Source organism: Apteryx mantelli, chromosome 2, assembly GCF_036417845.1.
Source record: "Apteryx mantelli isolate bAptMan1 chromosome 2, bAptMan1.hap1, whole genome shotgun sequence".
Taxonomy (NCBI): domain Eukaryota; kingdom Metazoa; phylum Chordata; class Aves; order Apterygiformes; family Apterygidae; genus Apteryx; species Apteryx mantelli.
In genome coordinates, this window is record NC_089979.1 from 87,640,595 (window position 1) to 87,667,174 (window position 26,580).

At 41.1% G+C, this 26,580-nt stretch overlaps 1 protein-coding gene across 1 annotated transcript in view; it reads left to right on the forward strand.

Moving 5' to 3' along the window:
- The window catches only part of MYO10 (myosin X), a 181,320-nt gene that overhangs the window by 92,083 nt on the left and 62,657 nt on the right, over window positions 1-26,580 (forward strand). The window contains exons 4-14 of the mRNA XM_067290985.1: window positions 10,068-10,255; window positions 17,142-17,276; window positions 18,932-19,056; window positions 20,087-20,100; window positions 20,226-20,310; window positions 20,980-21,083; window positions 23,876-24,005; window positions 24,961-25,079; window positions 25,860-26,006; window positions 26,186-26,286; window positions 26,465-26,531. Of these exons, the coding sequence (XP_067147086.1) occupies window positions 10,068-10,255; window positions 17,142-17,276; window positions 18,932-19,056; window positions 20,087-20,100; window positions 20,226-20,310; window positions 20,980-21,083; window positions 23,876-24,005; window positions 24,961-25,079; window positions 25,860-26,006; window positions 26,186-26,286; window positions 26,465-26,531 (1,215 nt within the window). The remainder of the gene's footprint in view (window positions 1-10,067; window positions 10,256-17,141; window positions 17,277-18,931; window positions 19,057-20,086; window positions 20,101-20,225; window positions 20,311-20,979; window positions 21,084-23,875; window positions 24,006-24,960; window positions 25,080-25,859; window positions 26,007-26,185; window positions 26,287-26,464; window positions 26,532-26,580) is intronic.

Sequence of the window (26,580 nt, forward strand, 5' to 3'; positions counted from 1 at the left end):
TCTTTAAAGTGCTCTGAAAAGAGAGTTGTCAGGAAAAAAATCATATTTCTCACTCTTAATGTATATACCTGTAACAAAGCATCTAAATTCTGTATTTGATCAGTTCCAACATTTCTAGTACTATCTTAGGCAATGCTGGGAAGAATATATTGTTTTTCAGTGTCTCTGAAGAAATGCGAAGACTGAAATTGAGGTGTGTGGTATCCTTGTACCAGTTCCCATAGTTCAAGCAGTTTTAGCTTCTGTTGTGATTATAGATCAAAGACTTAGTTCAGAAGTAACATATAATGCCCTTTAGGAAAATCCTCCAGCCTGCTCCTACCTTCTTTCCATCCTCCCTGTATAAAACGCAATACTCAAAGCCTGAAGGAAGTCTTAAAAAAAAAAAAAAAACTTATTTTTTTTTTTATTTATGGTGGTGGAATGGGATGTCTCACATGCTAGAAGTACTGGAGAGTACAGAGGAGCAGCCTGATGCACTGGATGAAAGAAGTTCATGAGAAAAACTTAATGTGGGATAAAATTGAGGACCTTACATGGGAAGAGCAGGCTTGGGGAAAACACAGAATCATAAAGCTGCCTCAGGAAGAGAAAAGTAATTGTGGTGATGCAGAAGTCTTGGCTTAAGTGGGAAGAAATGGAAGGCAGATGATTGCCGGCCACGGAGCAAAGCTGAAAGGATAGACCCCAAAAAGAGTCTGTGAAGGGAAAAAGAAAGGGGGTAGGTGGTCCTGATATGCGTAGTGTATTTGCTTTATAGGATTCATGAAGTGATACTGCATGAGGTCTGTCCTCTTATTTGTTGCTTTTTCTATGTGGAAAACCTGAAATAATTCTTGAAGGGGGAAACTTTTTACTTTTTCATATTTTAGTTTCAATGCCTTTTCTACATGGGAAAGAAAGACATTTCAAACTGGATTTAGTTAAACTATTGCAACCCTTTTTCTAATAATTTTAGGGCTAACTTGAAAAAGCTGATTTTAACCCATAAAGCTTTTTACACTATTTAAATCTATTTGACATTAGACTCAGTAAACTGATTGCATCTTCCTTATGTAAACAAAGCCCCTGTAATGATAGGTGTGACCGCTGTGCTCCAGTTTTTCCTGGAGTGTTGCTGTGGGTCTTGAAAAACTTTGTGGGCTCTTAACTCTGTTAAAGAACTGAATTGGCCTTGATTTTTTGAAGACGTCTGGGGCAGTTTCAAGACATAAGATTTAAAGTTGCTTGCTATCAGAAGACAACAAGCAAAACAAAAAAGTGCATTCAGAGAACTGATGAAAAATCTCTCTCCGTTCTCTTTTATTTTGACTCTTGCGGTGCCGTTGTCTTGCTGAATGGCTAGGCAAAAAGACAGGATTTGAACTTATAATTTTGAAAGACCTCTTAGGATCAGCAAGCAATCTTATTTCCTCTTTTTTTATGTTAAAAGGGGGAGCAGGAATGCATGTGGTTTGTGACTAAAAGTGTTCTAGGAGATGCATTATAAATATAAAATTTCTGTAAAAATATAAAAGTGAAAAAAGAGCCTATCCATTTAATATGATAGTCAAAGTACTGCATTGGGATTCAGGCTGAATTACTTAACTTTCATTTATTCTTGGGTTCAAATAACTTTATTAGCAGTGCTCTGATAATGAGTTGTCGCTGGTTTAGTCTGTAACAAAATAGCTCAAGAATTTGAAGGGTACTGACTAAAATTTTGGGTTGGTTATATAATAGGGAGAGAGAAGTGAACTGTCCTATCCCATTCATTGCCACTGACTTAAGAAAATGGGTTTTGTGGTAGAAGCTTTACACAGTATTTCTCTGAAATACCTCTCAAACTCTTTCAACAAGAAATCTTGAGAAATCCTATCTGCTTGCTAGTACTCTGTCAGAGGTATGAGTGTTTTTCCTATTCATAACTGCTTTTGAGTGTTTTCATTAAAATGAGTAGTTCTTGACTCTGAGAATGAGATTAGAAACTGCAAAGAACAAAGAGAAAACTGAATTCACTCTATTTTAAGCAAAGTGGAAATGACGTGAAAATACTGTTTCTGAATGGTTTCATCTAAACTGCTGCCTCGTGATATTAGCATAATAAAGTAATTTAGAGTTCATACCTCTGTTAACTGCTTTATTTACTGTATGAATGATGCCTGATGCAGAACTAGTGTTCTGCAAATAACATCCATCCACTAAACAACCTTGCATTTTTTGTGCATCTGTACAGTGGTTCAACTTGCTGCTCACATGCTTCTACTTGCAAAGCTGGAAAGTTTGCCATCAAAGAAAATAGTTGACTCGTGAGGATATTTAGAGTCCCAAGGAGATGGAAAGCAGAGCCCTGCACGGGGACATAACAAATTGGTCAGCAATGGAAGTGGTATAGTTCTGTACATGGATTCAGATTATATCATGTGTCACATGTCTGACTTAGTGGCTCTTAAAGGTGCCAGGCAGAGTCCAGCAGAGGCAGGATCTACTTTCAATAGAATGTATTTACTAATGAGAGTATGTGATACTCAGTAGACAGGAGAAGCAGTAAACCTGGAACTGATCACAGAATCGCTGAGGTTGGAAGGGACCTCTGGAGATCATCTAGTCCAATCCCCCTGCTCAAGCAGGGTCACCTAGAGCACGTTGCACAGGATCGTGTCCAGGCGGGTTTTGAATATCTCCAGAGAAGCAGACTCCACCACCTCTCTGGGCAACCTGTTCCAGTGCTCTGTCACCCTCACAGTGAAGAAGTATTTCCTCATGTTCAGATGGAACTGCCCGAGTTTCAGTTTGTGCCCGTTGCCTCGCGTCCTGTTGCTCAGCACCACTGAAAAGAGTCTGGCCCCATCCTCTTGACACCCTCCCTTCAGATACTTGTACACGTTGATAAGATCTCCTCTCAGCCTTCTCTTCTCCAAGCTAAACAGGCCAAGCTCTCTCAGCCTTTCCTCATAAGAGAGATGCTCCAGTCCCCTAATCATCTTTGTAGCCCTTCGCTGGACTTGCTCCAGTAGTGCCACATCCCTCTTGTACTGGGGAGCCCAGAACCGGACGCAGTACCCCAGATGTGGCCTCAGCAGGGCTGAGTAGAGGGGGAGAATCACCTCCCTCGACCTGCTGGCAACACTCTTTCTGAGGCACCCCAGGAGACCATTGGCCTTCTTGGCCACAAGGGCACATTGCTGGCTCATGCTTAACTTGGTGTCCACCAGCACTCCCAGGTCCTTCTCCACAGAGCTGCTTTCCAGCAGGTCAACCCCCAACCTGTACTGGTGCCTGGGGTTATTCCTCCCTAGGTGCAGGACCCTGCACTTGCCTTTGTTGAACTTCAGGAGGTTCCTCTCTGCCCACCTCTCCAGCCTGTCCAGGTCTCTCTGAATGGCAGCACAGCCCTCTGGTGTATCAGCCACTCCTCCCAGTTTTGTATCATCAGCAAACTTGCTGAGGGTGCACTCTGTGCCTTCATCCAGGTCATTGATGAAGAAGTTGAACAAGACTGGACCCAGTACTGACCCCTGGGGGACACCGCTAGCTACAGGCCTCCAACTAGACTCTGTGCCACTGATCACAACCCTCTGAGCTCTGCCATTCAGCCAGTTCTCAATCCACCTCACTGTCCACTCATCTAATCCACACTTCCTGAGCTTGTCTATGAGGATGCTATGGGAGACAGTGTCAAAAGCCTTGCTGAAGTCACAACATCCACTGCTCTCCCCTCATCTCTCCAGCCAGTCATTCCATCATAGAAGGCTATCAGATTGGTTAAGCATGATTTCCCCTTGGTGAAGCCATGCTGACTACTCCTGATCACCTTCTTGTCCTCCACATGCTTGGAGATGGCCTCCAGGATGAGCTGCTCCATCACCTTTCCAGGGATGCAGGTGAGGCTGACTGGCCTGTAGTTGCCTGGGTCCTCCTTCTTGCCCTTTTTGAAGACTGGGGTGACATTGGCTTTCTTCCAGTCCTCAGGCACCTCTCCTGTTCTCCATGACCTTTCAAAGATGATGGAGAGTGGCCTAGCAATAATGTCCGCCAGCTCCCTCAGCACTCATGGGTGCATCCCATCAGGGCCCATGGATTTGTGGGTGTCAAGTTTGCTTAAATGATCTTTAATCTGATCCTCCTCCACCAAGGGAAAGTCTTCCTTCCTCCAGGCTTTCTCTTGATTTCAGGGTCTGGGGTTCCTGAGGGCTGGCCTGAGCAGTAAAGACTGAAGCAAAGAAGGCATTCAGTAACTCTGCCTTCTCTGCATCCTTCGTCACGAGGGCACCCACCCCATTCAGCAATGGGCCCACATTTTCCCTAGTCTTCCTCTTGCTGCTGATGTATTTGAAGAAGCCCTTCTTGCTGTCCTTGACATCTCTCGCCAGATTTAATTCCAAACGGGCCTTAGCCTTCCTCGTCGCATCCCTGCATACTCTGACAACGTTCCTATATTCCTCCCAAGTGGCCTGTCCCCCTTTCCACTTTCTGTAGACTTCCTTCTTCTGGTTGAGTTTTGCCAGGAGCTCCTTGCTCATCCATGCAGGTCTCCTGCCTCCTTTGCTTGACTTCCTACTCATAGGGATGCACTGCTCCTGAGCCTGGAGGAAGTGATGTTTGAATATTAACCAGCTCTCTTGAACCCCCCTTCCTTCTAGGGCCCTAACCCATGGGATTCCTCCAAGTAGGTCCCTGAAGAGGACAAAGTTTGCTCTCCTGAAGTCCAGGGTTGCGATCCTACTTGGTGCCCTGCTGCCTCCTCGCAGGATACTGAACTCCACGATCTCATGGTCACTGCAGCCAAGGCAGCCCCCAACCTTCACATCTTCCACCAGTCCTTCTTTGTTTGTTAGTACGAGGTCCAGCAGCACACCTCTCCTTGTTGGCTCCTCCACCACCTGGGTCAAGAAGTTGTCACCAATGCTCTGCAGGAACCTCCAGGACTGTTTGTGCCTAGCTGTGTTGTCTTTCCAGCAGATATCGGGGTGGTTGAAGTCCCCCATGAGAACCAGGGCCTGGGATTGTGAGGCTACTTCCAGCTGTCTGTAGAAGGCCTCATCGACTTCCTCATCCTGATCAGGTGGCCTGTAGTAAACACCCACAACAGTGTCACCCATGCTAGCCTGCCCTTTAATCCTTACCCATAAGCTCTCGACTCGCTCTTCATCCACCCCTAGGCACAGCTCAATACATTCCAGTTGCTCTCTCACATAAAGAGCAACTCCACCACCTCGCTTGCCTGGCCTGTCTTTCCTAAAAAGCACGTAGCCATCCATGACAGCACTCCAGTCATGCGAGCTATCCCACCATGTCTCTGTAATGGCAATGAGATCATGGCCCTGCGACCGCACACACATCTCTAGTTCTTCCTGTTTGTTCCCCAAGCTGCGTGCATTGGTGTACAGGCATTTCAGGGAGGTGATCGAGCATGCAGGTTTCCCAGGAGGGGTAAAAGAGGATCCTCCATAGCCACATCCCATGCGCACTTCCCTGGCTGCATTCACCTGCTGGAGGCATCCTGACTTGAGCAGTCTTTTGCCAACTACCCTGTCACTATAACTCTCCCCTTCCCCCATCTTTCCTAGTTTAAAGCCCTCCTTACCAGGTTGGCCAACCTGTTGGCAAAGACCCGCGTGCCCCGCCTCATGAGGTGGATCCCATCTCTCCCCAGCAGTTGTCGATCTTCAAACAGGGTCCCATGGTCGTAGAAACCAAAACCCTGTTGCCAACACCAGCGGCGCAGCCAGTCGTTAACCTGGAAAGTCCGTCTCCTCCTCCTCTCATCCATCCCCCTCACTGGCAGGATTGAGGAGAAGATGACCTGGGCTCCCAGACCCTTGACCACCATCCCCAGAGCTCTGAAATCCTGCTTGATGGTCTCCAGTTTGCCCTTGGTGTCATTGGCGCCCACATGGAAGAGCAGCAGTGGGTAATAGTCCGAAGAATGGACGAGCCTAGGCAGTCTTTGCATGACATCTCTCACACGAGCCCCCGGCAGGCCACAAACCTCTCTAGACAAGAGGTCAGGTCGGCAGATAGATGCCTCCGTCCCCTGCAGCAGGGAGTCCCCCACAACAATCACCCGCCGCTTTTTCCGGGCGTTCCAGCAGGGCACAGGGTCTGTTGTCCCAGGTACTTCCCTGACAGCCATGCCCCATCTCCTCCTCATCCTGGAGGGCACTAAACCTGTTCTTCAGCTTCAGGTCTTCAGGAGGAGTAGGAGCCTTTCTCCTCCTACAAGCAGTGACCAGTTTCCAGCCTTCTTCTATGATGTTATGATGTACCGTTTCACACAGCACAGAGCCCTCTGGCAACTCCACTGCTGCAGGGGGTTGGGACTCCCGAAGCTGCACAGTCTCCAAGAATACCCTGTCTATCTCTTGCTCCGCTTCTCAGATGCTGCGCAGCCTACTGACCTCCTCCCGTAACTCCCTTACCTGATGACACAGCTCGTCAACAGCAGCACACCTCCTGCAGGAGAGCTGGCCGCCAGCCCAGGCCTCCCGGAGAGGCCCCAAGCACTCCCTGCAGCCTGAGACCTGTAGGGCCGCATCTACTGTCAGAGGGTCGGTCTGAGTCCCAGCCTCTGACACAGCAACTCCAACAGCCACTGGGGAACGCGCTGTGCGGCGTGTCACGACCATACTTGAGGAAACCTACACCACAGGGAACAGAAACAAAGATATCTTTGTGTGTCCTGCTGCACAAACTGCTGCATCTGTTTGCTGTGCTCTAGGCCTGGCTCTTATATAGGCCTCTCCCTAGCACTGACTCACAGGGTGCTTGACCCGCCCTAATCAAGGGCCACTGGGATCAAAGGCCCCAACTCCCTCTGGTCAGGGGCAACCAAGAGAGCTCGTTAGTAGCAGCCGCTCCTAGCTAGAGCTTTTCCCAGGAGAAGTCAAGGCCTCCTGCAGTTGTCCTTGCCTAGCTTCCCCTTTCCTGTTCACAGCGATCACCTTCTAGGTCCTCGGGGGTCCTCAGGAAGCCCACAACTTCCAACAAGATCCTCAAGTTCTAGTCAGAGCCCAAACACTGCTGCGCAAACTGCTGCGTCTGTTCGCTGCCTCTGGGAGCTGCGCTGATGTAAGAAATACTTCTAAGAAGTTGCTAACAGATCTCGTTGCTGTAGAGTGTCCCAGGGGAAGTTTAGGAAGATTTGGGGAAGATTTGTTCTTTAATGGGAATTTTTTAAATAATGAGAGTGGTTGTAATTTTTAACATTTATAAAATAAAAATATGTGAAAAATTATGCTGCTTAACTTCATCAGTATCTTGCTGGACTACCTTGCATTAAGGTGAAATATTCACTTGGGCCAACTAAGCCATACTTAGTTCTTGCAGGGACAGTTGTGGTCTGTTGGGTATCTAGTCCTGACTGCTGCTGGGTTGGATTACCACACTTGCTAGAAGATGAATCTAATCCATTATGCCTGTGAAGACTATCGCTTTTTAGTGATCATGTCTTGGGATGAAAAAACTATTTTTGTGGTCTTAAGTCTGTTCTGGCTTGTGTTGTTATAATTTGATAGGATTTTGTACATATATTTAACTTTTTTTGCAAAGAGATAGCATATACTCAAAGCAGCAGAAGACTGGTACCACAAAATGTTACCTGTTTGAATAGAAATTATGGTTCTCCTGCTCTTTGCTGAAAAAGAAAAAGAGAGAAGAATTTTTTTTAAATAGTGACATGTCCTAAAAGGTACTCCCTGAGATGATATAACAATAGTTTTCACTAGTATCGTTTCTGTTTTTCACCAGGTTTCTGCTATTACCATAATGCAGTATTTTTCTATTCATGCTTCTTTACATTCATTATGAGGAATGAAGGAAGCTGACCTGCTTTAATAAAAAAAAAAAACACAACTTTTCTTATTCATAGTAATGATTCTGCAGAGTGTTTATATCATTTTTTAAGTTTAAGCCACATGAAAGATTGTTTTGAGCACTAATGCAAAAGCAGGCTGCTGTTGCCTTTGGTGGTATGTACAGTTTGGAATAGGAGAAGCAAGAAAATTTGTATTGTAGTCATTGGCAGTGCAATTTTGCCAGTGCTTTATCACGGGAAGATCAAGGAAGGAGTGTTATGATGATCTTCTGTTACATATTTGATATGTGAAAGCTGTAAAGTGGATATTTATAGTTATAAAATTATAGGGTATCAGTGTTTGTATGTTTGGGGCGGGAGTTATTTGCTTGTTTGGAATGGTATCTATTTTGATAGTACACCCCAAGTTACTGTTTTTACTTAACCACTCAGACTTTTTAAAAGGTAACGAACTAGAAGTACAGCAGTTTGTTTTATTGATCATGTCTGCACTGTATTCATGAAATTTAAATAAATCTGCTAAAATTTTGCCTATCCAGTCTGTGCTGAAATATGTATGAAACTGAGGAAGTTTGTTCTTAGAGATTTCCTCATTAGTTATTTGAGAACCCCAAGAGGGGCGATCCCGGGAAATAAAACTGTTGTCTCAGTGCTGTAATTGGCCTGTGATACAATCTTGTGTTGAAATGGTATCTTTCCTCTAGATGAAACTTTATGAACTGTTGCACAGCATGGGGATTTTTATAAAACACACAGATTGAAAGTTCACAGCTCTGTAAAATATACGTTAGAGCGAGGAGGAAGGTTCCCCTTGTATTTAATAAAATTGTCATAGTACCAAGGACATTGTTGTAGTCCCTTTAACCAAAGCTCAGAGCTGTTGCTTTTATTGGGCCTCATTGAAGATGAACAGATAGATAGTGGGAAATAGGACAGCAGGGTAACAGTGAGAAGGGAGAGCTAATTCATAATCGTAATTACATATTAATTAATGGGAAGAGGAGGGAATCTCGTTAAAGCCCATTGTAATGGCTTGCTAGAGAAGGGAAGAGCTACGAGTAGTGAACTTGGGGCTACGTTTCTGTAAAGTGCAAGCAGCTGCCTGTGGAGCCCTTTCTAGATAAGGTGTGGTGTAATGAAAAAGGCCCAGTCATGCTGTGAACTTCATAGCTGGGTTCCTGGTGATGATCACAGGATTATCTGCAGACGAAGCATCTGTCTGTACGTGAAGCCCTTGTTACAGGACTTGAACTTTAGCAGGCCAGTACTTCGCAAGTCCACAGCAGGGCTGCTGAAAGCCACGTGCTAGCTTCCTGCGTGTAACCTCCGAAAGAGGGCTGAACAAAATGAAATTAGTGTCACAGCGGTAACATCACATCCACCATGTGATATATCAATTTTACATACCCTAGAATGATATTTGTCAATTCAGGAGATAACATTTTTATTGTTATCTATCTTACTTAATATAATTTTATTTGAAAAATATATTCAAGTGGGTAGAAGATCGCTGTGAAGGGAGAAAAAGACTGAGAAAATGAACAGCAGTGTGAATAGACTGTTGCAAATGATCACATTACCGCAGCTTAATGAATTAAGGCAATGGGAAGGGGCTTAAACTACTACCTGGGTGGTTTTAACTGATGTGCTCTGTAATTGCAGTGTGCTAGAAATGAATGCCTCATCAAGTTGCCATTGTACATCAAAGCAGTAGTAAATTAAGTTGCAGACGCTCAATTTTTTGGGATGGCCTGCCTGTTCACATGCTCTTCTTAGGGCACTTTACTGTACAATGGTGTTAATGTGTACCATAGTGAGGGATATTTCTGCTTAAAAAATAGGGAGCAGAGCAGAGAAGGATTTTGATATGGTGCATGGAGTTACAGACTTTTACACCAATTTTTGGAACGTATGGATACAGTAAGATTTCAGTAAGTTCAGTATGTACCTAGGAATGCATGAAAAGCAGACTTTCACCAGTGCTTGTTGATGTTAGCGTGCAACTGTAAGTGATGTTAACACAGGGATTTGTACAGTGGAGGAGTTCTGTGCTGTACACGGGGTAAGCATGAAAACGTGATGGAGGTGGAAGCAATTTTCACCTTTCTGTTGCTTTTGTCAAAGGGGAAAAAAGCAGGGAAAAATGCTAGTGCCTGTATCCAAACTCCATAAGGATTGCTAAGCTTTTGCAAACATGTATTTATTGTCTTTCTGTTGACCTTTATGCTATTACACCAAGTGTAATAACTCTGGGGGAATTGTGTGCTTGCAGACATACATTGGTTCCATTGTTGCCTCTGTGAACCCGTACAAGACCATTCCAGGGCTGTACGACTGCACTGCCATGGAGCAATACAGCAAGCACCACATGGGAGAGATTGCACCTCATATCTTTGCTGTGGCAAACGAGTGCTACCGCTGCCTTTGGAAGCGTCATGACAACCAGTGTATCCTCATCAGGTAAATGGCTGCTGCTTAAATTATCCCTGCTGGTGAGCTTTTAGAGGTGATTTAGAAACATATATTTGGGCCAAAGGGAGAGGAAAACTCTAAAAGAAAGCATGTTTTTAAATCATCAGAGTTCTGGAAGAGATTTTTGAATTTGCTATGTATTGTTCTGTTGACCTCTGACAAAATGTTCATTTTGCTTATACATCTTATAATTTAATTTATTGAAAAAATATTTTTGTTGTTTTTGTGCATTTTTGCTACTTATCCATCTGATTTTAGTTTAAGTGCTTCCCCTACTGGTTTATACATCACCGTGCAGCTTGGTAGTTTGTCACTGCTAGACCCTGAACCCTGTACCTAGAGAAGAAAAAACAAAACAAAACTCCCACCCCAGTCTTGAGAAAGGCTATAAATAATAATAGCAAAAGAGAAAACCCTCCACGTTTCAGCCGCTTAATTCTGCCTGATTAATTTTCCTTGCTTAATCTAATTGTGCTTTAATTTAATGGTGATTTAATAGCTTCCCTTTTGATCCACTGTGGTGCTTGTATTCAGAATCTCACTGCTGCCGAACATACATGGAGAGTAGTTGGCATTTCAATAGCTTTTAGTTGCTTTCAGCCCCCTCTGCCTTCACATTCCAGAAAAGAAGTAAAAAGCGCCAGCTCTTTCCCCATGTGGCTTCCTTCACACAGCGTGCCAGCTCAGCTGTGCTGGCTCGCACACGCGGCGGGCAAGCTGAAGCCTGCCTGGTGTGCTGGCACTGCCTGCTGCATCGGCAGGGGCAGCGTGGTGGCCGTGGCTGCACAGCACCTTTCCACTCTCTAGGGGGGTGGATGCACAGTGAGTGAGAGCGCTCCTCTTCCCCCTCCCTCACTGCGCTCTTACTTCTGCAGTTTTTAGGGTGCAACAGGGCCTTGCTTAAGCCTGGTTGCTCTCGCCTTCCAGCAGCCTCGAGCACAAGCAAATGTGACAGAAGTGAGAACTCTTCAGGCACAAGCTGACACGATTTTGGCTGTCTCCTGACCTCCAGGGGAGCCTTTGCAACAGCCACGGACTGGGGCACCAAGCAGCTGGCAGGGCAGAGAAGGGATGTGGCAAAGTGACAACTGCACCTTTTGCAGTAGGGGGTTTCTACCTACATTTAAAATTACAGACCAGTTTGCAAGTTTTCCTGGAAAAGAAGATGATTTGGCACATGTAGTTAAAAACCCAAGCTGTTTTTGGAAATGTGGATCAGATAAAGCACAGCTAAGTCTATTTTCAACTTCTCTGAAAGGTCTTAGCTGGCAGTCCCACTCTGTCCTCTTCTCCAGGCAGGTTCTGCCTAATAGTGGCACAGCGATAGGGAGGGCTGCATGTATTTTCAACTATGGACTTGCTTCCCCCCCCCCCTTTTTTTTTCTTTTCTTTTATATATATACCATTGTACATTTAAAGCTCAGTCCAGGTGACACTCTGTGAAAAAATGAAATGTACAGATCCCTGTGTCATCTGAAAAAAAAATAGTTTGGAATCATGATTTCATGGCATACTGTCAGGTAATTATTCGTGAACAGCCCACATACCCTGAATCTTTGGGACTGAAATCACTGAAATCACTTCTGGTGCCTACCCAGTGGCCATTGGTATTTTTATTAATCCCATTATGTACTGGCCTAAGTATCTACCTTTCCTTCCAGTTCTCCACAAGCCACAAAGAGAGAAGCAGGTTATGCCCTAAAAAGGAAATAAAAGTCTTGGCTGTTCCAGAGGAGTCCCTGGCAGGCTCTGCTCTGCAAACCCTGTGCCTTGGTACAGACAAGCCATAATAAGGAAAAGTTTCACGTTAACAGTCCTTTTTAAGATAGCTTACCGTGGTCTTGGACTAAAACAATGATTTTGAATAAGTTCAGTGTTTTGGACAAGTGCAGTAATACTACCTTGTAAGGGCGTCTTCAGTTTCTACAGCGTATGGGAGTAATTCTAGTTTACAAGAACAAATACAAAATAAAATCTCCTTTTGTAAAGCAAGATAATCTGCTGTAGCTTGTGAAGGACTCGGAGCAGGATTTTTTAAAGCTACCAGATGTTTCCAGTGGCTGTTCTGAAGTTTAGGAAGGTCTTCGTGATTGCATAATTTAGTTTGGGGCATCAGACTGGAGGCAGAGCCAATTTCCTAGTCATGCTCAGCATCCTGGTCACGCCTTCATGTTTCAGTGGCTTAGAACTGGACATTGCAACAACTCACTGTCGGGTTTGCCTGGTTACTACTGGTGTTTGAAAAAATGGTCAAGCCGAACTCTGGCTAATGTCTGAATTCAGGCAAATAATTTAGTATTATATTTCATGTAAGAGATGATACAAAAGAAAATTTTGTTCCATCATGAAAACATAATAAACAATTACATTCAGTTAAAATAAGTAAGTTGTCAGAGTAGGTTTCAAAATCTGATATGCAATTTTCACCTGTTCCTAGTCTGGAGATCTAAAAACTCAATAGCAAGTTGAAACTGCCTTATGAAATAAGGCATTTACCGTGGGTTTTTTTTTAACTTTTTTTTTTTAATGATCCTCTGGACTTGAAGTGCCCCCTGCTGGCGGTCGGAATTTGTTCAGCTTTGTTTTGGAGATGCTTTTTTAAGAATGTGGTATTTGGATTCAAAAACCTGTGAAAAAGCTTCTAGATTATTTTGAAATGTTTTGAATTTTTCTGAGTGGAATAAGATGAGAGAGTTAAAGGAAGAATTTGAATCAAAAATTATCACCAATAGAGACCTAAAATGTAAAATAAAGCGCAGACCATTTTTCCAGTATAACCACTGAGAGTAAAGGTGAAAAGGAAGGGAATACAGAAGGAATAATATTCCATGAAGTCATCTGAAGATGCCTGGTTATTGGTCTGTGTTACACAGGCTTATTCATGATAATGCTGCAGAAGAATGACTTAGCAGCTTATAATGTCAACAGAAGAGCACACTGGAGAAGCCGTGCAGAACCTGTGCATTAGAATATTAACACAACTGTGAAATGGTTTTTGTTCTGCCAGGCTAGAAATTGCTTGTGTGCTTATTGAGCTAAAACTTTTCATTCGAAAATGTCTATAGCAAAGAATTTTCAACTTCATATTGGTCTGAACCTTATCTCAAAGGCCAGTTGCATTTGGGGAGGGGGGGGGAAGCCCTTCAAAGTTAAATTTGGTGCTGTGACAGACACATTACAAAACTATTAACATCTTCTGATTTTTCAGCTGCCGTGCTGCTGTTTATGGAAAGCCAAACGAACAGCTCAAGCTCAATAGCTGATCTGGAATCTGGGCACCATGGCAGGAGCAGGAAGGGAATCCCTCGCTGTTAGTCAAGGAATAGCAAAGCAGTCAAGAGACATGACTGAGTGCAGTTCATGATTGGCTGACAAGTTTAAGTTGTATTTTTGTATATTTAGGTTGTATTTTTGTTGCTTTTTTTGCATAAGGTGGTCTCAGAAGTGTAGAGCAATAGAAGGAGCAGCAACAGCCATGCTGAGTTACATTCTTTTCAGGTCGATGCCATGAGTGGGAAATCACAGTCAGAAACCAGTTTGTTCTCTCTGTTATATATCTGTCGTCTGATGGCCTGACATTTATTTGTTGTTGTTCAGCTTGAAAATCAACATAAAACAAACTACTCTTTGGATAAGACTCAGATTTTTGATGGAAGACTTACTTATGAGACTGACATACAAAGTTCTCTTGTGCATTTGAAAAAACTGTTTGCTGAGGAGGCCTGTTTTGTCTGTGTGTATCTGTCTTTGGGGCTTTAAAGCCAGAAGAAAGAACTGAGAAGTGATTTAGAGTTGTGTTGATCCAGCCTTATTTGCATCAAGTCCTTCAGAATGAGAAGTCTGTCTTACTGACCCCTTTTTTCATTGCAGCAGTCTGGAGTTCAGACTGTTGTGCCCTTAGTGAGATGCCCTGTGTAGAACAAGTCATGGAGAAAGATTAAAGATCTCCTAAATGAGGCCTTGTGGGTTGTTGTCATACTTAATATATTCAGAATACTGAGTGTAGTGATGTGGAACAAGCTGGGCACTTAAACTCATGGGGAGAAGAGCTGCTGGAAAGGTTGAGCATGTACTAAAAAATTCCCCCTTCTTTTACTTGCCAGCATCCTATAGGGACAGGCTCTCTAAGGATTCTGAAAGATTGATCCCAGGCTAACCTACTTCTGATGTTTGTACTGTGTGGGTTGAATAAACAACCTGGAAGATTAGCATGCTTGTTTTTGATTTTCATCTTATTAATTGTAACTGTCTTTTATGAAGCATTTTGCAAGGGAAAAAAACAGAGCTACCTTCACACACACAAAATAATAGGTCCTGAGCTGAGCAACATCATGCCGGAGTGAGGTCTTACAGTCATGCTAGAGGGATCCATGAAACCATCCACTCAATGCTCTGTAGTATTTGTAAAACTAAATAGAATTTAGTCATTACTAGTAAAGGAATAGAGAACAAAATAGAGATCATTGTGTAAATGCATGCTTTGCTCGTGTCTTTATTATTGTGAACAGGCCTTTCCTCCCTTGCTTTATATCCAGAAGGACTTGTTGTAACTGGAGACACTTCAGAGGAGAACAAAAGGGAATGGGAGTGTAGAATGGCTTCCGTATAGCTAACTCAGCTGGACAGCTTGGCAGCGGGGTGTTCGATGTCTAGGAAGTCGGCAGCAGCAGGGAGAGGGAGTGCAGGGATGTATTGTTTGCTGCTCCTTCCAATATGAGAACTAGGCAGCATCAAATGAAACTAATAGGGAGATCCGAATCAGCAGGGGGTGGCTTTTCGTACAGCAGGTAATGATCTTTACAGTAGGATGTTGTGGGTGTTAAAAGTTCATAAGGTTTTTAAGGGATGTGGCTAGAAACTCATGGAAGATAAATCCATTGAGGATTAGAAGATGCTAGGAAGCTGGGAGAATATGGAAGGGAAAATATTGCCTTCCCTGGGCATCCCCTTTTGGTCACTGTCAGATACAGGACTGAGCCTGACCCAGTCCTGAGCCTCTAGTGTTCTAAGAAAAAATCAAGAGCATATAATCCTGCATAGTATCAACTGTACTAGAAATAAGCATAGAAAATATTTTTCAATGAGCTTTGAATATATCACTTACAGAATTGCTCTCGATTGCACTGGGGTAACACAGCTTCCATGGAATAACTATTAATGCTTCAGAGCATAGGCTGTGGGATGGTGTCAGGTAAAGGACAGTGTCCTCAGAAGAGCTGATGTCCTTCTGACACCCAGATCCCTGCAGTGGAGCTCAGAGCAGGAGAATGTAGACAGAAAGAGATATGTGCCACTTGATGAGATTTTTGCACCAGACAAAGATAATGCGAACGTATGTGAACTTATTTCAAAACTAGTAGTAGAAGTGTTGTGCTAGTCTTTTAGGATACAAGGAGCCAGTATCAAATACAGGGTATAGTAAAGATTTGCTTCCTTGGCAAAGGAACATGAATGGGTGTGGGTCTGTGGAGAGAAAGGGAACAAATACCAAGAAGGCTCAGACCTTGGGGAAGGGTGGTTATAAGCTGGAATCCCAAGTGTCAGGGGTAAAAATAAATTAAACATGCTGCAGAATTTATTTGAGATGGTAAATATCTGATGGATGAAACATACATAACTCAAACTTAACAGCATATAGTGTATCTTTTATGAGGTTTATGAAACATTTTAAAGACTTACTGATTTTTTCTGGGAAATATTTAAAAATAAATCTCAGCTAAAAAACTCTTAGTCTCTCATTATGTATTCTTTATGCCTCTTCCCTGATTATTTTTGTAATTGTTCATATTCATTTGCAGGAAAATGACTTGCTTCTTCCTTGGGCTATACCTTTCTTCTTTGCTTTTTTGCTAGAAACCATCATTATCCTTTGTCATGGCCTAAAACCACTAGGGTCACCACTTACAATGGCACAAGAAAAGGCTGTGCTTGTTACATATGCCCAGTTATGCTCCATCAAAGTCAATGACAGAACTCCCACTTGCTACAATGAAAAGGGTAGGATGAGGCCAAAATGTACCTCCTTCCCATGGAAGTAAACAGGAATTAGGCACAGCTTAATTAGGAATTACAAAAACTGGGAATTAGGCTGCAGCTTAGAATTTGATGCCATGACTTCAGATGAAAAGTAAGCAAATTAGACAAACTTAAACCACAAGCTTTGTTTCTTCATACTTCACAGTGTGCTTTTAATTACAAAGATACATGATTGAAGAGTAATGAGCCTGGAGAAACAAGCAAAATTTACACCTTTCAGTCAGATGGTCTAAAAAAGGAAATCAAGTGTATTGCTTTCTGTGCATGTGTACCTCATGAAGAATATCAGCATTAATAGTATTAGTAGCTTTTATGTGCTATAACATGCACTGATGTCTCTAATGTTCTCTGTCTTGCAGCAAGGCTCCCTCATTAGCTAGACTGCTGCAACTTAATTCCAGACCTTCCCAGCTTCATTCATGTGGGGAAAGTCTCCACATTCTGGACTTTCTCACTGTCCATTTTTAAACCATGAGGTGGTGCCCCTTTGTGCTATTTTTGCTTTTCTCTGTTGGTGCGGTTTGTTGGTACTCTGTGTTCAGAGAACTCTTCTTAGCCTCATGGATGTCCTGCGCATCTGTATTCAGTAAATGCCTTGAAATGTTGTCTGAAAAGTGGTACAAAGTGTGAAGTTAGCATGATTTTTTTGTTGAATGTCATATTCAGCAAGTTTAAAGGTGTATTATACTTACTGAATTCTGCTGCTGTTTGATAGTCTTGCATACTTGTCCCAGTCTCCCTAGCTTGTAGTAATTTAGAGGGTTGGCCAGACAAAGCCAACCTCTGCAGCTGGAACTGTCAAAACACTTTCTTCTTCTTCTTCTTCTTCTTCTTTCAGTGGTGAAAGTGGTGCTGGTAAGACAGAAAGCACTAAACTGATTCTCAAGTTCTTATCTGCAATGAGCCAACATTCATTGGAACTGTCTTCCAGAGAGAAAACCTTCTGCGTGGAGCAAGCTATTCTTGAAAGCAGGTACTTCATTCATATTCTTGTATGTGGTCCTGGATTTTGCACAAAAGGGTCTGTTAACTGAGATGGGACAGTCACAGAGGCTGGAAATATTTAAAATCTAGGTTAATGTAAAAACATTGGTGGAGAAATCAGGGAAAATTCATACTCTGGTGCCAGGGAATGAACTGACGGGTATAAATTTGCCCTGTTAAGAATTTACATAGTCTTGTTCAGTTGTTGATTTGTTGCTATAAAAGAAACCAATTTTCCTTGTATTTACATGATGCTACATTCTGGTTAGAAAATTCCTTATAAAAGTCTGTTTTATAGCACAGGCCCTATTGCTATTAAGCACCTCTTAAGGTGTGGTTTCTTTAGCTGAAAGACACTTGGGTCAAAAATGTGTGAGGATGTGCAGGTTCTTCAAGCAGCTTGTGAGGGGCTAGAGAATCTTTTGTTTCTTTTGAAATGCCTTGTGTATGCCTTTTATCCCTTCTGAAACCCATTTCACCGAGAAAGAAAGGCTCACATTCTTCCTAGCACAGATTTGTACAAATTCTTGCCTATATTATCTTGGTTACATTTTAAGGAAAAGACTGAATCACTGAGAAATGGTTTTGAGACAGTCTCTTTACATGTGCAGTGTGATGTAAGCTCTCTGACTTTATAGGAGTAGTATGTACTTCCAGTGGTATTTAATTAAATAACATGCAATTAATTAATTCTGCTTTTCCAAATCTCTAAATACACAGATGTTTTTCCAGAAGACATAAGCCTTGTCAATGAAGTGAAAGAGCTTGTAATGTAACTAAATATGTGGATGAATTTATGAAACAATAAAATGAATATTGGAAAGGGGGAAATTTCCATTAAACAATATCACCTGGGTGCTCTAGAAAGTTAAGAGCACAGTGGGATATCTTAATGAAGCACATAGATGGAGATTTTTGAAATGGGTGATGATTTAATGGTGGCTTCCATTTTTATCTGAGTCTGAATTCAGATAATCAAAGTGAGGGAAACAGGTAATGGGAGAGAGGAACTGTTGGCTTGGTGTGTGTAGCCTGAAGAAAAGGTAAGGAAGATGGGGCATGAGAAGGATAAAGAGCGCATGTGGTAGAAGCACACTCAGGAAAAGGAAGATCAGGAAAGCTGATATGACAGATGAGTAGATGCATCAGATAAGTTGGACACTCTATACAAGCTAAAAATCACTCAGTGCTCAAATGAAATAACATATGCTTCTAAGCTATTTAAAAACAGAGTCAGTTTAAGGTCTGTTACTTCTGTCTATCATGCTTCATCTCTGCTTACTTGCTGTATTTTGATTTAAAGAACTTTTTTTTTTTTTTAATTGCCATAGGACAAGGACTATTTTCCCTGCATCTGTCCAGCAACTTGCTGTAATTTGAGTACTGTGAAGAGAATTGCTTGCATCTTCTGCACTGTAATAGATTAAACTGTGCAGTAGTTTAGTACTGTAGATCTTGTTGCCTGAATACTTACATCTGTTGATACCAGAGATGTTCGTTGTCAGGATAATGCTGAGGATATAGCCTAAGGCTGAGGAGGATGTCAAAATGGGCACAGTGCCATTCCTTTTGCCAGTCCCATGTGAAACTCTTAGCTTGCTAGTCACACATTAACACTTTTGTCATTCTTCTGTATTTTCACAGTCCAATTATGGAAGCTTTTGGAAATGCGAAGACTGTTTACAACAACAACTCAAGTCGCTTTGGGAAGTTTGTTCAGCTGAACATCTGTCAGAAAGGAAACATTCAGGGAGGAAGAATTATAGATTGTATCCTTATTTGGTGATTTGCCTCAGTGTTTCCGGGCAGCCCGCATATACCTCCTCTGTGGAGAGCTGAGAGAGAAGCAGCTCACCCTTTTCTGTCCTTTCACCCTACCCAAAAACATACACAATTCACTTGACCTGATTTAGGTGGGAAAGGCAAGCGGTACAAGCAAATTCTGTGGGCACCTTTGCGCTCATGCACACATGCATTTGTAGCAGAGTGGGTCATATATACACTCAGAGGACCAAGATCTTGCATTGCTACTGATGCTGTGGTTCATGTACGTCTTCCTACATCATGGGCTAATAGGACCTTAATTCTTAATCTCAGTCCTCAACTGTTTCCCTCAGCTATTATATCTGAAGATAAATTTCTTAGTTACTAGAAAAGTAGTTCAAAGAACAGAGCTGCTGAATTTCCGTAGTGTGAGCATGGGTGGTTGAGTCCTTGGATATGTCCTTCCTTTGGCAAAATTGGACTATCAGGCAGCTCCAAAAGAGCACCAGAGCTCTAGGGACAGACAGCTGTATAGATGAAGATGTAACAGATTATGCAGGCACATCGCAGACTGCTTGCTGTTTCAAAACAGTAACTGGAATAGTCAAGCATCCTGCTTCCCTGTTTGGGGGAAATATGCTGCTGACACCACTTTCTCAAATCCTACCTAGTGTTTTGAATATAAACTGATTTTGCGGTGGGATGAATTCATCCTTAAAGCTGTTCCTGAGCTTTAGTAGGAAGAAGACAAAGTAAAGGAAAGCAGATGCCATTTAAAATCCAGAATGCGACAAGTCCAATTTTGGAGGGGATGGAGGAAATGAAGGTGGGGGAACGCATTGGTATTAGAACTATTGTAATATTATCACTGTTGCTACTTTATTCATCTTGTTATGGCAGTAGGCAAGTTGTAGGAAAAGACTGTGAGTCTTTTCCTGTTGCTTGAAATGAAAGCGTAAGGAAGGTTATAAATAGCTTGTGCATTAAATGTTTTTGCTTTATTCCTTGACTGAAGTTTTTTGTACGTGGCTGTAGATTTATTGGAAAAAGTAAGTTGATACTTGCTTTTGCTCAGCTAATTTTGTTCGATTTATTTATTCTTTTGAAATTGTGGATAAATAAATTCTCCTTAAAAATGATTCCTTAAATGGAAACTATTTTTTTACTTTGACAGAACCGTGTAGTAAGGCAGAACCCTGGGGAAAGAAATTATCATATATTCTACGCTCTGCTGGCAGGGGTAGAAGAGAGAGAGAAAGGTGAGTGGCAAAGTGCAAGTCACACAACTGGTAGTGGCTCTGCTAGTAGTCAGCCATGGTGACAGTGGTGGAAAATTTAACTGTAGGAACCCAATAGCCCAAGCAGAGAAATAGATTATTTATTAAGTATGAATTCACTGAGTGTGAATTTGAGCTCAACTTGATAAAGCAACCTGCTTAGCTGAAAAATGTCACCAGGCTGCGGGTAATTTTACTCCCAGCTTCTGCTGAAGCCCTGGGAAAATTATTTGAGGACAAACATGCTTACTCTGTTCAAGCTGAATATTTTTGCTGGTACTGAATAACTCCATAGCAACAAAGAGAAGAATTCTTGTTCCTCTAATCCCCTCTTATAAAGAATAAATCCACTGAACAAAAGAAATGACATTTGTATATGTGCAAAATTGCCTAAGGCTGTCTCAGCACCTCCCTGTGGGCCTGCTGTCTTTGCATGCTAAAAAGTTGTACAGCTGTACATTGTACAGCTAAATAAAGCAAAAAAAATCAACAAAATAAAACCCGTATCTTTTTTTAATATAAACTTTGTTTGTGCGTAATGTTTATTTCTGAGCAAATGAATTATGAACTATTTAGCTGTCACATAGGAATTTGTGGAGTGTTTTTGTTTTGTGGATTTTTTTCACTCCTTCTTTTTTCTCCCCTCATTAGATGCTTTTTACTTATCTGTGCCAGAGAACTACCACTACCTGAATCAATCTGGATGTATAGCGGACAAGACAATCAGTGACAAAGACTCTTTCAAGGAAGTCATTGTGAGTTGTTTTGTTAATTCTTTATGCTTTAAGGGTGCTAGTAGTGCAGATGCCTGGGACCTATTGACAGAGCAGGCACAAAGCCTTCTTATGCTTACCTGTGCTTTTCTTGACTTTCAGGCACTACATGGCACTCTATCATACAGGCACTAGACTTGTAGGGACTTACATTTCTGATAACATTTCACTGCCATTTTGAGCATGTCTCTGCCTTGTCTCCAATATTTGATTTTACTTTATCGTTTCTAATTGTGCTATAATTTAGTGAAATGATTACATTTTGGAATCAAAAGAGTATCAGTTGGAAAAACGGTGAGACATTCACATGCCTTTGCCCTTCCATTCATGCCCAGCTGCAGTGACATTTACAGGAGTTCAGAATAATGAACGTATCTATTTGTATTTGTGTCAAAATTCTCCGTATGCAGTGTTGGTTGAAGAAAGATGTTATGAGTAAACATAAGTGTAGTCCCTTCATCGTGGTAGCCTGTATCTCAAATAAAACACAGCAATATGAACAAGAGTGTTCACAGACAGTAAGTTTTGGTGTCATGCTTTAAAATCTGACTCATGCCAAGCATCCTCAGACTACAGAGTTGCACTTTGTTCCCGAATCTAAAAGCTCAAAAAATACAGTATTAGATTTCCTTTTCCTCCTTTGCCCTCCTCCAATATAAATAGAACTACTGTGAATGTAGTGAGATGGCTGGTTATATTTATAAAAAGGCTCATTTTCATGTCTGTTCATTAGTTATCTGTGTGCAATTACTCATATAAAATTGTCAAAAACATGCAGCAATCAGGAAGCAACCTGCCTTTTATGGGAAGGCAGGCTTATTTTATCAGATGTTTTATATTACATGTATGTGTATTTTCACCGCTTTTTCATTTTAAAGCTTTATACAGATCATGTAATGTCTATTGGCCCAAGTCTGTAGTGCAACATGTGTGGAGTACAGCATGTGGACTTTTGTAATTCTTTAAGTTGCAGTTAGGAGATCCAGTTATATGGAGTAATGTACAGAATACAGTTGAATAAAATGGAAACATGGGTTAAAACCAGGTCCTGATGGAGAACAACTTTGAACAACTTTATATCTCATACCTACACTAATGTTGGCAATTGGCTACAGTGATTAGTCTATACTAACTTTTAGGATAATTGCTAATTGCTTACCATATTACTGAAATGATATGTGATAGATTTTAAAAATCAACAAAAATCACATTTAATGCCCTTCACCAAATTATTTTTGCTTAGCTATTTTAATTTCTTTGCCAAAATGACAAATTACTGTGTAGTGGATGCAGCAGTTATTTTTCCTGTAAAACCTCCTATTCTAGTTTGGTGAAGGGTGTTGGAAAACTTGTTAGCTTATCTACACTATAGTCACATAGCTTAAGCTGTTTAGCATGACATTTACTTTGTGCTAATTATCCCACAGTGTGTAGAGCATGAAGTTAACTTGACAGGTTAGGTTTGTATTCTGCTGGAAATACAGACACATTTGGTGCACCAAATGAGGCTTCCAGTCTGCTTTCCTAGAATAGGAGAGGGACCGCAATTTTGCAGTTTGCGCTCTCCTGTCTTTTCCTACTCTGTTTATCCCCTTTCCATATTTTTTCTTACAGTTTAAGTCCTAGAAATGTCACTTAAGTGAAACTTTTTTTTTTTAATCAATCCCTGTCTGTGCTTTCTTTATTGATACTTTCCTAGAGGCAAGATGATTTTCAAGTGGCTGCACTTTAGACATTTTTCTTTGTATCTGTCCTTTTGCAAGGGGACTGGGAGGAACTGCACTGTAAGCTTGGAGATGTATTCAGAAACAGTGTTGCCAGCTTTCTTAGAGCACTGTTGCAAAAGGTCTCCGATACAAAACACAGCTTTCACCTTTCTTCATTTTGGGATGATTCTGAGGGTTTCCATTTGTAACTGATAGATTTATTAAAGATAAAATGTGTCATGTGTCCTCAATCAGACACTTACCATGAGCATAACATTGTAAATCAGGCAGAAGCATAGTAGACCCACTTTGGGTAAATTCAGGTAGTTTCCAGAGGATTACAATTACTTATCCCCTCTCTATCAGATAAAAGTGTGCATTGCTCTTAATTTAAGATTTCTTTACGTGGAGATTTGCCTTTTCTTCTTGTTATATAGTAGAGCCTTGATCATTGCCATGCTGGTAATTCTTAAATTCAACAAGTTTTGTATAGATCTGTGTTTCTTGCTCAACTTTGTGATAAGGTGTCAGAGTATACTGGTAAGATCTGTTATCTGGACTTCACTGCTTTCCCAGGATATGCTACAGAATGCCTCCTCTAAATTCACTGTGGCTGAGAAACTAAATGTGCAAATCTAGTATGTTGCAGCATTTCCTTCCCCCCATGCCTTGTCACCTACGTGATTAATTGGCAAAACTTGGTAAAAACAGAGGAGGTTATCAGTTACTAGCGCAAATGAGTGAAGCTGTCTGATACAGAACTCAGTAAAGCATTTCAGTCTTTTTATAATTTTAAGCATAATGAAGAATCTGAAAGCAATAATGCTCCTACAGTGTCAAAAGAAGGAGAGTTTGTAAAAACAGTGATACTTGCCTGTTCAAAGTTGTCCCTGTAATGTCTTAAAATGTATGTGATCTGGGATGAGACCAAAGAAATTAACCCCTGCCAGTCCTCTGTCAATACTGACTTGCCTTTCAAAGGCCATACAACACAGCTGGTGGTTTTGTCCATGTCTCCATTTTTGCTTTAATGTGCCTTTTGTTTAAGAAGTTCACGTGTCATTCCAGACTGCAATGGAAGTGATGCAGTTCAGCAAGGAGGAAGTGCGAGAAGTTTTGAGGCTATTAGCTGGCATTTTGCATCTAGGAAACATTGAGTTTATCACTGCTGGTGGGGCACAAGTGTCCTTCAAAACAGGTGAGAAGGCTGTGGTTCCTTGTAGCACGTAAATGTTTCTTGAGGTTGTGAAAGTTATACTCATTGCTCATTGCTAGCAGACCAGACCAAAGCAAGGACAAATAATGAAAGGGGTCTGACTGCTTTTCAGCTTCTGTAAATGTTGATTGAAAAGTTGTTTTTGTTTTTTGACAGGTAAGGCAAATCAGTCTTTGCTGCTGAACACTACATTTTAGGATTAGATTAGGAAAGAACTTGAGTAGATATTTATTCCATAAACAGTAGTGAAGTTCCACTGTATTCTAATTCCTGGTTTAGCGTATTTTCAGTATGGTAAAACTTATGTGATTAAGTATGTTCCACAATTGAGCTCTCCATTTAAACTATCTTTTGTTAGAGCTTTCGGTATTGCAGTTGCAATATGAAAGTATGTGCTGCTATGTCTAAAGATTGAGCTTGTGAGTGTTTTAAATGTTTTTTTCAAATACGGTAACAAAGAGTAGCATTATGTACTGCTTTATATACCACATCACAGCAAAATTGCGAATTAGAATATGCATGTAAGAAAAGATTTCTTAGTTTATTGGTTTTCTTTATTCTCATTATCCCGAGGGGAGCTTAAACACATTCATGTGGACAAAGAGGATATTACTGCTTGTAGCTGGGGAAATATGTTGGTGAAAGTAGTAGGTTGTTTGAAACCTTAACTTGTAATTTTAAGAGGAAAATAAATATCTGTGACTTAATTGTGATGAATATGTACTACTAAATTCCTTCAACTGTACATATTTATGATTCTATACCTTTTTACTGCTGTTAGAAATTCTAACTGTGTTTTGATTTCTAGTTCCTATCATTCTAGAAGCATCTTAAATGATGATCACAACTATAATAATAATAATAATAAATAATAAGCTGAGTTTCATACACTTACACATTTAAGAATATATTTATATTTGGTTCTTTCTCTTGCCAGCTCTGGGAAGATCTGCTGAATTACTGGGGTTGGACTCCACACAGCTAACTGAAGCATTGACCCAGAGGTCAATGATTCTCAGGGGAGAAGAAATCCTAACACCTCTTAGTATACAACAGGTAAAGGCATCTCAGTTTTGACAAGTTACTAGGGTCTGTTAAATTACATTGCTCAGTCTTGAAGTCCATCGATCGCTTAGGAAGAGAAGCTTATTTCATGCATCAAGGTTGTGTTGCTATCAAGAACACTGTCTAATTTTTTAAGAAGGATATAACTGGATTTTTAGAAATTTCTATAGATCCCATCCTACCATTCTGGTCAGGGCTTCTAGTTTGGTTCCTGTGATTTATTATTCAGTCTTATTGCTTACCATTTTTTCCAAACTCTAATCATGCAGGCTGACATTTTTCATTATGGATGCCTGTGTTAGGTGAGCAATTTTGGAAACTTTCAGCAAAAATACATTGGTTATTTACAAGAAGGGAAGAAAAATAAGAAGAAAAAGAAAAAGGTATACATTAGTAATGTACAAAGAAGAAAAAGGTAAACATCAGTAATATGCTTACTTATAAAAGGGGTGAATTAGGGTAGTATTTCCTGCCGTTTTCTTTTTCCTCCTCCCCATCTTAAGTCTATCATTTCCTATTTTTTGAATGCTTGAGTTTTGAAATGTAATTTTAAAGCCACATAAGTATAAAACTGTTACAACTTACAGTGTTAAAACTTGAACTGGGACTCTTAGTAACTGATAATATAACAACCATCAAGGTACGTAGGAATACAAAGTTGTCTGCAGTATACCTTGCCTTATGCTGTGCAAAAGACACTGACTGGCAAAATCTGGTAACTTCTCCGTTCCAATGATGATTACTATAATGTGTGTTACTTCTCTAATGCAGGCAATAGATAGCAGAGATTCTATGGCTATGGCACTTTATTCTCAGTGTTTTGCTTGGGTCATTAAGAAAATCAACAGCAGAATCAGAAGCAAGGAAGACTTCAAGTCCATTGGAATTCTGGATATATTTGGATTTGAAAACTTTGAGGTAGGTTTTACGAGGTTGTTCAGGTGGGTTGTCTGACATTCATGCTTCATTGTTCTACGTATCTTTTTCATCTTCACTGTAACTTGATTATTAAACATGTTATGACTTAAATTAGTTCATTGTTTGCAAAGTAAAATACTTTGAACCTATGCATTTTTGAAAGTTTCTTGTCTTTGTAGGTTAATCGTTTTGAGCAGTTTAACATTAACTATGCAAATGAAAAGCTTCAGGAGTATTTCAACAGACACATCTTTTCCTTGGAGCAACTGGAATACAGCAGGTAAGAGTTGCAGATGAAATTTGAGAGCAGTTTGAAAATACCCGTATCTTTTGAAATTTGGGTTCCCGGCTGCTGTAGCTTCCTTTGGAGGTACAAATACAACAGCTCCCTTAATTCCTGTATTTAAAATCTTTGGTTTTGAAATTGTCAATAAAAAGCTGCTCCTTATTTTCACTAGGGAAGGACTAGTTTGGGAAGACATTGACTGGAAAGACAATGGAGAGTGCTTGGATCTTATTGAAAAGGTAATAAAGTATTTGATATCAGTTCATATTTCTAGTTTTTGTTATGAAA